The 12,452-nt window shown below is 35.2% G+C and overlaps 1 protein-coding gene across 3 annotated transcripts; it reads right to left on the minus strand.

Annotated features, from left to right (window-relative positions):
• Positions 1-3,560: 3,560 nt before the first annotated feature.
• LOC112462405 lies at positions 3,561-11,376 on the minus strand. 3 transcript variants are annotated; one of them, XM_025028147.1, is made up of 11 exons: positions 11,087-11,375; positions 10,483-10,819; positions 9,562-9,731; positions 8,982-9,202; positions 8,234-8,588; positions 7,705-7,911; positions 7,465-7,584; positions 6,454-6,687; positions 5,752-5,902; positions 4,601-5,083; positions 3,561-4,518 (listed from the first exon to the last, which is right to left on the minus strand). In XM_025028147.1, the coding sequence occupies exons 1-11, from the start codon at positions 11,103-11,105 to the stop codon at positions 3,762-3,764; spliced, it is 3,054 nt and encodes a 1,017-aa protein (XP_024883915.1). In that variant the 5' UTR covers positions 11,106-11,375; the 3' UTR covers positions 3,561-3,761. The 3 variants fall into 3 exon arrangements, with proteins under 3 accessions (XP_024883915.1, XP_024883914.1, XP_024883916.1); XM_025028146.1 differs by having other exon boundaries at positions 5,752-5,917; XM_025028148.1 differs by lacking the exon at positions 6,454-6,687 and having other exon boundaries at positions 11,087-11,376.
• Between the last annotated feature and the right edge of the window lie 1,076 nt (positions 11,377-12,452).

Here is a 12,452-nt window from a genome sequence, read left to right on the forward strand (position 1 = left end):
TTTATATCATTTATATACGATAGAAAACGAACCGATTTGCTGCCGTAAAGAAGATGAGGGGAGAGTACGATTTCCGAGGCGCCCAGATTTGACTGTGGTTTCTGGTAGTATTTCTTACGCTGAACAAAAAATTATATAGGTCTTATAGGGCTAACTGTTCTAGTTTTCGAGATATGCAGTATTAAAGCTCAAAATAAATATAATATAAATCTTTACTTTTTTTAATTATTAGATATAATATATTATCGTATTTTATATTTATACTTTCTAACACATAAACTCTTTGAGTATTTAAGTGTTTAAAGCGCGTCAACTAACCTATGTAGATTAGTAACGCGCTTTAAAAGTATTTAACTGTTTAATGATTTTCGTTAAAGTAGACATACACACATGTGTATGTCCTGCTTTATAGAAGTTGTGATTTTCGTTAAAGCAGGGCACACACATGTGTGCCCTACATTTAGTTGACGCGCTTTAAACACTTAAATACTTTTAAACGTGTCACTAATCTATACGCCGAAAAAATATCATTTCGAATGAAACGTCCTACCTTGCGTACGAGACCTCGCTAATCTTTTCAGTATTAATATTTTTAGTATATTGTAGACTCATCTGTTTAGTAAGGCGAAGATTTAATACATACTTATATTCATTAAAATTCAAGTGATACATTATAGGGGTGTAAACTGAATAATTTTTTTTTTTAACTAATATTGCATATCTCGAAAACTAGAGCAGTTAGCCCTAAGACCTATATAATTTTTTGTTCAGCGTAAGAAATACTACCAGAAACCACAGTCAAATCTGGGCGCCTCGGAAATCGTACTCTGCCCGAAGATGATAAGTTGTATGTCAGAAAATCCTAATAAGAAACGATAGATGTATTGGTTCGGTTAAGTCATATAAATATCGATGAGATGTCTATTATTTTATTCTTATATATCCGTATTAATGCATACGGTAAAATTATTACCATAAGTAACGATATATATTATATCGTGTATATACAATTGATTCAGACGGGCAATAATTGTACATATAGAAAACGATTCATAACTATAAAATTTGTATAGTTATTTTCTTATTCGGATCTAAAACGATAGAAACCGATTCGATTCGATTAATGTTTTATCTGTCTTCTAAATATGCAACGATAGAACTGATAAGATACGATTAAAAACGATACAGATATAGCCGTTTTTAATCGTTTTCTATCGGAGATGGTTACCAGGGATAAGTTTGTTCGTTTACGGGAAAGTGCCCTAAGCGCAAAGACGTCTGGACGATATTATAAAATATATTATTTTATATAAAATTAATGATATTATAATATTTAAATTAAATAGTGTAACGTTTTTAGTGTCAACTAATATTACATATGCAAAATTCACACTCTAAAAAAGAAAGTATCTTTTCCCACGTTTTTGAGACTTGAGACTATGTTATTATTATTTCTGTCAACCTCCTTTACAAATGCATATAGACGTCAAGTGTGTGCGTTCATGGCCCAAAACCCCCTAATAAAATGAGCGAGGTTCTTATTGTTAATGAATGAAAATTAAATATAAGCTAAATGTCGAAAATTATAGATAAGAAATGTCTGATGTTACACACGTCTGCAAAAGTATTATTTAGACAAAAAGCTGAAGACATACAAAATTTATAAAAAAGTATGTCTACTATGGTATTTAAAGTGTTATGCATTATCGCGCAATTCTAGATACAATTTTTGACAGTTGGCTGATATTTTGTATCCACTTTGTATTACATTTGTGTAGTTTAACGGCAAAGAAATAATCGCGAGAGAACGAGCATTGTGTGAAAAATAAATCCGAATTCCGCACCTCGGTAATATTTGTCGTGCAATTAATGGTGCACTGCGCTGCGTTGGACTCGTATATACATATCTTACCAGAGTCGCGCGCGCGCTCACCGCAAGAGGTAACTTCTTTCCACGCATCGGTGCACACATCGATCGATCGCGAATGTGTGACACGTCTCGTTCGAATCGATGCACGTTAAAGATGCATGAAGCTTCAAGTGCCGTATAAACACGGTGAAAGAGCTAAGGACATATCCGAAGAGAGGATGAATGTATTTTCGTGGTGACGATGTATGACGCTTGTCCCTTCTTACGAATGTGTTACCAGAAGGCATTAGCTGTTTGTAAGTAACGTGTGTGCCTGTCTTACAAGAAGTGCCAAATCCGTTCTGTGCTAACCCCGAGGGTCGAAACGAACATCTCTACTTCCCGCACCGACGCGACGGTCCGATCGCCATAGATTTTACGTTGTCCTATATATGAGACGTAGCAGTTTATGTGGAAACAAGATGAACGAGCGCGAACCAAAATATTCGCATAATAATAAAAACGAACGCGGACTAATAATAAATAGCGTGTCCCAGATCTGCCAAATAATATTTTAGAGATAAACTTTTCAGAAAGATTTTTCTTAACGGAAATATTAAGAGAAATCTGTCGAAATTTTTCGGTTTCGCAAGGTCGATTACAAATTTATCAAAAGATTTATTTCTAAAATATTCTTTGAGGGCCTGAGACACAACCCTGTATATTTCGTGTTACAAAGTGTGTGGATCGCTCTCGCATACGAGGAGTATGGAATTTTACGTGTAAGCTGAAAACAAAGGCCAATGAATATTTGACATATATTTTACTACGACGTTACGTACGCTTTATTCTGAACAGCATGAGAATGTGAGTCTCGGTCTAATTAAAAGTCGTGTAATTAATGAGCACTTCGTGATTATTTGGAGACGCGGGATCCACGTGGGATCTCCGTCGAGAGTCAGTCAAGCCAAGTTAAACCGAATTCCTTAGATGACAGAAGTAGAATCTTATTGCCAAAATCGTTTAGAAGCATATCGCATTCTTTGGGCATACGTTCTTAATTACAAGATCCCAGTCTCAAAGACGAACGTAAACTTATCGCAACAGTTATTTGACGATTCTCCAGATGGAATTATTAACTCAAGGATTATTTGCATAGATTTGCATATATATACGTCTTTGAGGATAGCGCATTTTTACGATAAATCATTAAATTATTATTAACGTCATATGGAAGCGTTTCTTATCTCGATCCTCCTCCTCTTTTCTTCTCTCTTCTAAAAATAAAACTGTTACGGAGTTCAATCTGATATGGCGTGATTTGTTGCTCTGGATAATTATAATCTTTATTAAAAACTTATCTTACGTAGCCTACTCCAGTTATCAATATATCTGTACATAAAATTTTTTTACCTTTTTAAGTAGATATTACTTAATTAATTTTTTTATAAGCAATGTTTTTGTTATTTATTTTTATTAAAACTGGGATATGTAAAATTAAAATTCTTTTTAATCCTGTCAATCATGAATTAACTTCATAATAAATTATAAGAATATCATATGTGTAAACGTTTTTCTTTCGCTTTTATATACTGTACTTTTATACACATTTTGTACACTGCAAAGTCGTAATTTAATTGTAAATAACGTGACATTTAATTCAATAATTAAAAATCTATCATAATATATATAATTATCCAAGGTTATACATTATTTCCGATGTTTTTTTTTTTTGTTTTAATGTGTTATCGACGAAATTTTTTTCTGGTAAACCAATTTTTAGTAAATTCCGATACGCAGATCAATAATCTTCTTCGAGAGTTATCCTGTTTGTTAAAAAAATTAACACAATTGCATATGCTCGATTATCTTTCTGTCATTAATGATGGGCTCCATCAAATGCGAGAACGAATTAATTCGACAAGGCATCTTCGCTGGAACGCCACGTACGAGCGCGCATGTATCTCTCTCTTCTTGTTTGCTGCGACAATGCGATTAAATTGCATGTCGATTCGTGTTTTGGTGTGCCGAACAGTATCATGGTGACCGATTGTCGGTGTTCGTGGTCAACATTGGAGCTTTTACGCGTCAGATACGAGTCCAGGACCTTGATGCCTTCGTACAGACCATTTAGATCGCAGCTAGAGTGTCGCCGATTGCAGTGACATCTTCGATATCGATTGATGCTTATCGGTGTGTCATTCGGAGTATTCGTCATCGTTCTGGGACTGAGACATCTAACGCTGCTGGACGCTTCCGACACAATTTCGAAATCGTCCTGCAGCCTGTCGCAACTGTTGCTGATCGTCGAGATCTTGCTGACGCACCGGTCACGGGAGAACTTCTTGGAGGAACAGCGCAAAGTGTCGCAAGGCGGCAAGGCGGCTGTCAAGTTGATGCTATGATGAGATGATTTCGTTAGCTTAGAACCCAGAAGTTTGTCAATAACGCTCTTGGAGACAGATAAGTCTTCCTCTTGATGTCCATCGATCTTCCTCGCGGAAGAGGACACGGTCGCCGTTTGATCGCATTCTGACTCCGGTATCTCACGATCCTCCACGCTTGTCACAAGAGTTGACAGATTAACTGGAAGATTGGAGCAGCTAATGACACAGCCACAGGCGCCCTCGCAGGAGCAACTAGTACTCCTTCCGTCCAAACTGTCAACTCTTTAAATAAATAATTCATTATGACAGCAGTAAGAATAAAATAAAACACAACATAATACACGTGTGAAAATCTTGAAATTACTTATCAACAAGTTCGTCACAATCATCTTCTGAAACGTGTCGACTGTTCTCTTCCAATACTACTGTAGTATCTTCTTGGACAGTTTCACGTACGATCCGGGCCTCGTTCGGGAGATTTTCGGACCGTCGATTCGTACCCGAGGAGACACAATCCGTTGGATTTGCATCAAGAGCCTCGGCGTTCGTGAATGAGGATGGACCACCGGGAGGTGGACGATCGCCCGAGGAGGACTGAGGATATTGCGCGCTGCGGCGTAGCCAAGTGCGACGAACAGGACAAATCTGTTTCATCGACGCTGATAAACTAGTTAAGTTCACGTTTCTCAGTATAGTTCCTGGAGGTGTGATATACGGGGGCGGTGGGCTCTCGGGTATACCTAGTGCACGATTGTTTCTCGATGTTACCGTAGCCGTTTGGTTACTATGACCGTTACTCGTGGCCTCCACGATCAAATAAGTAGAAGAATTCACGTCCTCGTCGTGCCTTAATTATAAAATTTAAAACTTAATAATCCTGGAAAATTATACAGTTTTGCAAAAATCAGAATTTGATTATCAGGATTTTGTCTTCAAATCTATCTCCGCAGGAAATTATTTTAAATTATTTAATAAAAAATTAAACAGTTTGACCAATCTCAAAATACATATATAACAATTAACTATTTATTTAATGAATAGAAGAATAGACGGATAAACCACCTTATTTTAATTTAAGGAGGAAAACTACGTAAAAGAATATCGAGATACAATTGACGAATTAAATTTTAAGAATGCAAATAGAAGAAATATGTAAAATTATATTTTTCCATTCAACTTAAAATGTTTATTATTTTCATAGAATTTTAATATAGAAAAATTAAAAATTAGACTGTAAATAACGGCCTTGTTGCGACAATTCAATCTTTTCGAAGGTCCTTGAAATTTCATTCGTTATAGTCTTGGAACGCATCTTGCTGTATACGTAATAAATTCAAACCGAAGCTATCGATCAAGCCTACTTAGAACTTGATCCGTTCATTCGTTATTCAGATCTCGAGTACTTGCAACTCGTGCGTTCGCGTAAAAGAGTCACGGTACGGTCTCGCATCGCGTGTACTTGGCGCGAAACACTACCGTGTCTCTTGATAAAATGTAAAAAAAGTAACGTCTTACTGATTTGAAGAGTTTCTATTGTAAGTTCTATCGTGGTTCAAGCATCGAGCCTTCTTCGACAAGACGAGCTTTGCGACCTCTTCGTAGTCTGGCGGAGCCTCGTAGCCGGGTGGATCATCCGGAATGGATATTTCATCGATTCGTGCACCGTCTGTAATATCAAAAACTGTCCGGTGTGACGTAAGAGACGTTTTGTTCGTACTGGTTTACGGGAAAACTTACTCCTATTAACGATTAATATGCTCCAATTCATGTCATTTTAAACTCGCGAAGTAGTCTATTAATTTTTGCATAAACGACCTGATAAAAATTTATCGATCGCATTTTTTCCACGTTTAAAAAGTACAATCTTTATAGTGTAAATATGTATTTCCAATTTCTAAAATAATAATTAGTAATAGGAAAACAAAAAAATATTCTTTTCGTATATATTTTCTCAATAAAGCATCCTTTTTTCTCAATATTAACAAATCAAAAGTCTAACTTACGGATTGCGTAAATTTAAAATAAAAATTGTGCATTATATTGGTACCTTGCTGTGCTTTGTAGAGTATAAAAGAAATATATTGTTTTTGTCAAACTTGTGATTCAAACTTTCAAAACTTCTTTTAAAGTAATTTTCCTTCTATGAATAAACGTACTACGAGTGTCGAGATTTTGAACAAAACGATTATTTTCCGTGAAGGGATCGCGAACGCGTACCTAAAAGCTCGCTGATTGTTTCCAGACGAGACTGCAGTTCTCTTTGTTGCCTGGCCCTGGCTCCTATTCTGTACAGCAGTATAATGAGAGCCGATATCAGAACGATCAGGCCGAGGCTACTGACAACGAATACCAGGGTGGCCGTTTTCAGATCGGGATATCGATCGATCTTCGGAAAGTAGTAATTCGCTTTGTTCATATGCCACTTACGATCGCGCGGCTCCACTTCCCAATCTGTACGTGACGTTTGAAAATCAATTTATAATAAAAGAAATACAATTAAGAACGTTCTCTCGTCCTTATACTAGAGAAAATCGATTTTCTTAGGATTTTCTTGAAACTGTGAATATACGTTAATTTAGGTGTGCTTCATGCGTGGTATAAATTTCAGTACCTCTTCCGGTATAAAAAATCAAGGTACTGAGCCTCAAAGTTTCAACTTTTACTAATGAAAAGGTTTTCCAGGCTAAACGGTAAGAGATACGAGTTTGACCAAGAGGATCAAAGTTGCTTCTCTCGTCGAGTTCTATAAGAAAAAAATGCCAAAACTAAAAAAATTAAATTTTAAAATTTTTTTTTGAAACTTTGAGACTCAGTATCTTTATTTTTTATTAAATAAAAATGCAAGATAAAATGAAAAATTAAAAATTCTTTAACTAAAAACGACACAAATCAAATATACATTTTTATATGTTTTTAAACACTTATATATTTAAATACATACAAAAAATACTATTTAAATACATAAAATATTATATTTAGATACATAAAAAATATTATTTAATACATTACATGTAAAAAATGTATATTGTATAAAATTATTTTATTTAAACATTTTATACATATTTAAATACTTACTGCAATTAGCATATTTATTTTGTTTTAAAAAAGTGTCAAGTTTTTATGTTGCCATTGATTTCGATATTATTTTCTTGGCATTGAAAATGTTTACGCCTTTTTTAAGTCTTTTTCAAATAAACTCTTTAATAGCTCGAAATCACAAATACGTACTTTGTAAGCAAGTCGCTGGTTCGTCGCTGTTGTCACCGCAGTGGTCAAAACCATCACAATTCAGCTGGCTTGGAATGCATCTGTGATTCTGGCACAGGAAATCGGTGCCCGCAAAGCAATCTGGTAACGTTCGATCCAATCAAAGGCAAACGAAACATGTATACTAAGGCTTAATTGGAATGAGGCGATTACCCTACGACTTATAGTGCAACTCGTCGTCGTCATCGACGACAGACTTACCCATGTAACTGAAGGCCGCATAAGCGATCGCCAAGTGAGAACTTGGACCGAATGTACCACGAAGACTCACGTGGAATCCGCTGGTGACCGGCGCGATGTGTTCCCTATGTCTGAGCGGTTGCAACTGACTCGCCGGATGTCGAATAACTTCCAGCGACATCAGGGCCGAAGTCGGACCTTCCTTGATGATCAACTCCGTATTCCCGGCTGAAAAATAACTGCTCTGTAATAACACAGCACTTACAAAAAAAAAACTAATTCTACCTATTCCTCGCAATCGCCCAGAATTCTGTTTTACATTAGTTCCGTTTGTCTCGTGTGATGAAATAATAAAGTAATTTAAATTGATTGAAAAAAATAAGAAAAAAAGCGAAGAAAATTTTATATTTGATTTCTATCATTTTCGTCAATTCCTTCTGCTTTGCACGTTTTCTACAAGATATTTGCGGACACGTAATTTTTCTAACTTCAACTTTCCTCGCTTTATTAGATATTTTAATAAAGTATTTTGTTTTGTCTTGCAACGTACCCATGTCAGCGAAACTCACTACCTTCAGATACATGTGCGTCTTCATATGCAAGAAATTTTTAGGTGGTCTGATTAACCAAACGCAATCGTAGATCTTCACCCCTTGACCGACCATGTTCATCATCGTGATGGTGCCGCCCAGATTTTCCACGTATCCACCGCAGTCGGTGATCGGTTGTACGGATTTGTCGTACGTATGGCCGATCACGAAGGAGTAAAAGGCCTTGTAACCAAGACCGGTACCACCATTTGCATAGAATCTTATCAGCAAAGACGGACCGGAGCTCACTATGACCGGCGGTCGAAATCGCGTACCGCTACTGACGTCCAAACGTTGTCCGTTCCAATCGTAAAACTAAACACGGTAAATGTTAGAAACGTCTCGAATGTTGCAAACGTCAAAATGTGGCAATATGTAAAATCCTTTAAAAATTTATCAGATACATATTGTAGGTTTTATGTCCAATTTGCCTTAAAAACTCAAAATAAAATTGGGGACCTTCTTCGTGAAATTATTCAAACGGAACAGAAATTTATAAAAATATAATTTATAAAAGATGGTCTAATATTTTAAACATTTTCTGGATTTGCAAGCTATATTATTTAATTATTTTTATAAAATGCTAAAAATGGTTGTTTCGCGACAAATGTATCAAGATAAAACTAGAATATTTGACATTGATTTATTTCACAAAAGTTTTTTTTGATTGCTAAAGACTAAAATTAATTAAGAGATAATTTGAATCACCTCCATTATGGAGATCGTTGCTAATTGAAAGTCGCTAAACAGCAATCTGATGCGACAAGAGGGGGCTTCGCTGGGGCACGTTATGATATATTCCAAGCCCAAGTCACGGGGATATCGAGCCGGGAAAAACGGCGAGGTCAGAATACCACCACTGGTTCTGTTCAAATCCTTTGTCGGCGCTCTCGATGTCATTTCCGTCCCTTTCAGATGCAACCTATTTCCTGCGGAACGAAAAGCGTCGCGGTCACGATGACATTCGATTTAAAAAAAATTATTCATATTCGCCGCGCAATGGGCAAATACGTTGAGGCGTATCGGAAAAATCGCGTCGTCATCCTTTACGAGATTCCGCAAATAGAATTGAGATTTACCGCGAATAGAATAAAGGATTTAAAATTCAGCCTTAATCCAATTAGGGTTCTACGTGCTATTTTAACATTTCATTCAACGCGATTAATATCTGAAGACTATTTTTGCATTCGGCTATTAGTATTGATTCTAAATGCGTATCGCAGCTCTTAGAAAATTGATTTAATTTTACATCAGCATTATTAATACAATGTTGATTATCCTTACTAACTTTCTGCCGTGTATTCGATGGTAAACGCGTGCTTGTGGGATTGACTGTAGAGTAGAGTTATAGACAGAGTTCTCGTGCTTGATCTATATATGATTGGTGGGTACAATCCACAGAAGGGCGAGCCGGAAACCTCCTCGTAAGGTGGTTCTGAGAGCCACACGTAGTCGCATCTACAAAACAGATATACGGTTCCAAAGTGAGTTTGCGGTTACCGCGATAAGCGCTCTGATATACATAGATCTAAGTAAGCCAAATCCCCGGCACACACGCGCACACAGAGAGAGAGAAAAAGAGAGAGTTACAGATATAGTTTTCTAGCTGCTTCCAAATACTATTACTGTTCGGTATATAACAATAACTAACTAACTTAGCGCAGCTTATTCAATTATATTATAAATATTTTATAATTCTATGTGTATTATACTGTTATATCTTTCTCAAATCCAAACATGTTTTTCAGTTCTTCTTTAAAACTTAAACACATTTAGTTTTTATAACTTAGACTTCATAACTTGCACTATTTTAAAGTGTAGAAAATACACGAAGTTATTAAAATGGAAATTTTGACAGGTAGATTATTGAACAATCTTTGAATCTACACGTCAAGTTTTTATCAATTTGCATCGTATACTTTTTTTTTTAAATGACAAGAATATTGTTATATATTATTAACGCAGCATACTCTGTCGAGCATGAATAAGTGTCAATAAAAGGAAAAATTTTAAGCTGAGTTTCATTGTGCTATATGTATTCATATGCAAGTAATATGATAAAATATATTAGAATAAATACCAGGTTCTAAAATATGTTTTAAGAAGAAAGGTCATTTCAGACGATCTATACTTTACAGCAGAATTTGATATGAGATTATATTTATTATTTCACTCGATAGTGTTATGTTTACTGATATATCGGTCCCACCTGCACGGGCTGTCCATCACGACTCCTCCGTCGCCACAGTGATGTGGAAGCGCGATGTTCTTAAAGGTAACAATTATCACGCAGGACGGACAGGTCACTAATTCGAGGCTGCATTGATGATGGGAACTGTTGATGGTGGTGGAGTAAAGACGTGGCATCAGTTGTTGTCTTGGTGAATTTTTGACGAAGGTAACGTTCTTCGCGTAGAGGATGCCCTTCTCGCCCAACTCCAGATACAGACGCCTGCCATTATGAGGTCCGCAAATGTCCTCGTTTCGTATGATGTTCGAAGATCCACCAATCGTTACCAGGATCCACCAGAACGTCGCGAAGATCACTGCAATCCGCGACAGCGTTTTATGAAAAAAATACGCGCAAAATACTAATAACGATTGATTTCCGAAGATTTATAGAAAACACAATCTTCAAAGAAAAAAATTACATACAAAATAGAGATAAATGAAGAAATCATAAAATCCATTCTTTTCCATAAGAATTAATATTTAAAGGAGAATTATCATTATTTTTTTACGTTTAAATAAAAAATTTTGCTATTTTCTGTAAATTGCGGCGAACGAACGGCGTCGATCACTGTATTTCTTACCATATTTGGAGTGAAACATATTCGTAGCGCGGAAAGCGACGTTCTGCACTTTCCGTTAGGAAACCCGACATGATTGTGTGTAATTTCGTTAGCGCGGTGACGGTGTCACATACCTCGCTAATATCGAATAAAGCACTCTTATGGCATCCCTCGAACACATATGATGATCACGTTGTCCTTGCAATTTATACTACTTTGCAAAGTTCAACGAAATCATATTGTGGTAAAATCTATGAGGAAGCTTTTATTTTATTTGATGCATAATTATTAGTATTTATTTATTTGTTTTGGCTTTCTCATAAAGGAAGCTTGGTGAGCAAAGATTTCTACTTGCACACTTAAAAACTATAAGTAAGCAATGTGCAGATTTCTACTTGCACACTTAAAAACTAAAGAAATGTGCAGGTTTCTACTTGCACACTTAAAAACTATGAGGAAGCAATGTGCAAGTTTCTACTTGCACCATTTTTTTATTGTGATAAGATTTATTGTGACTAATATCTAAATTAAAAACTTGCACGTTGCTTCTTTATTATTTTTTTTGTTTATATATAACTCAAAAACTGATCAACCAAATCTTAAAGAATTATATATGAAATAGGAGCAGAAAAAGACTGTGGAAAATATAAATAAAAATAGTCCAATATTTCAAAATTTAGAAAAATTAGAGCAACCACGGAAATTGAAAATTTTATAAAGAAAAAAGCCCTTTACTGATTATTGCTAAATTCAATTAAATAATACTCTATCGATTAAAAAAAAAAATTAATACCGATATCTCAATATTTGCAGAAGTTAAAGCAACCACAGACATTTCTAAAAAAATTCAAAAAATTTTTTAAAAAGAACCCTTTTACACCAATCATCGCCAAATTCAATACCAACCTTTCTTGAATAATACTCTATCGATTTAAAAAAATTGAGCCCTGTATCTCAATATTTGCAAAAGTTATAGCAACCACAGACATTTCTAAAAAAATTCAAAATTTAAATTTTAAAAAAGAACCCCTTGATCATTAGCAATTTTTATTAATTCTATTATATTTTTCAGTTTTTTCTACCCCTATTTCATATATAATTCGTTAAGATCTGGTTGATTAGTTCTAAAGTTATAGAAATTTCGGTAAATTTGGCACATACACATACAGACATTTTTTAAAATTACAATTTTTCGACGTTTTAGAACATTCTGAAAACATTCAGAAAAACAAAAAAAATAAATTTTTTTTACGAAAACAAAGCTTCCTCTATGAGGAAGCAATATTCTAAAAGTTATATATTAATAATAAACAAATAGATGATAGTATATGTTCAAATTTAATGCCAATAGATTTCCACATCACCGTTGAGGTACTATTGTTGATGC

The sequence above is a fragment of the Temnothorax curvispinosus genome, unplaced genomic scaffold (genome assembly GCF_003070985.1).
Source record: "Temnothorax curvispinosus isolate PA1 unplaced genomic scaffold, ASM307098v1 QBEX01012387.1, whole genome shotgun sequence".
Taxonomy (NCBI): domain Eukaryota; kingdom Metazoa; phylum Arthropoda; class Insecta; order Hymenoptera; family Formicidae; genus Temnothorax; species Temnothorax curvispinosus.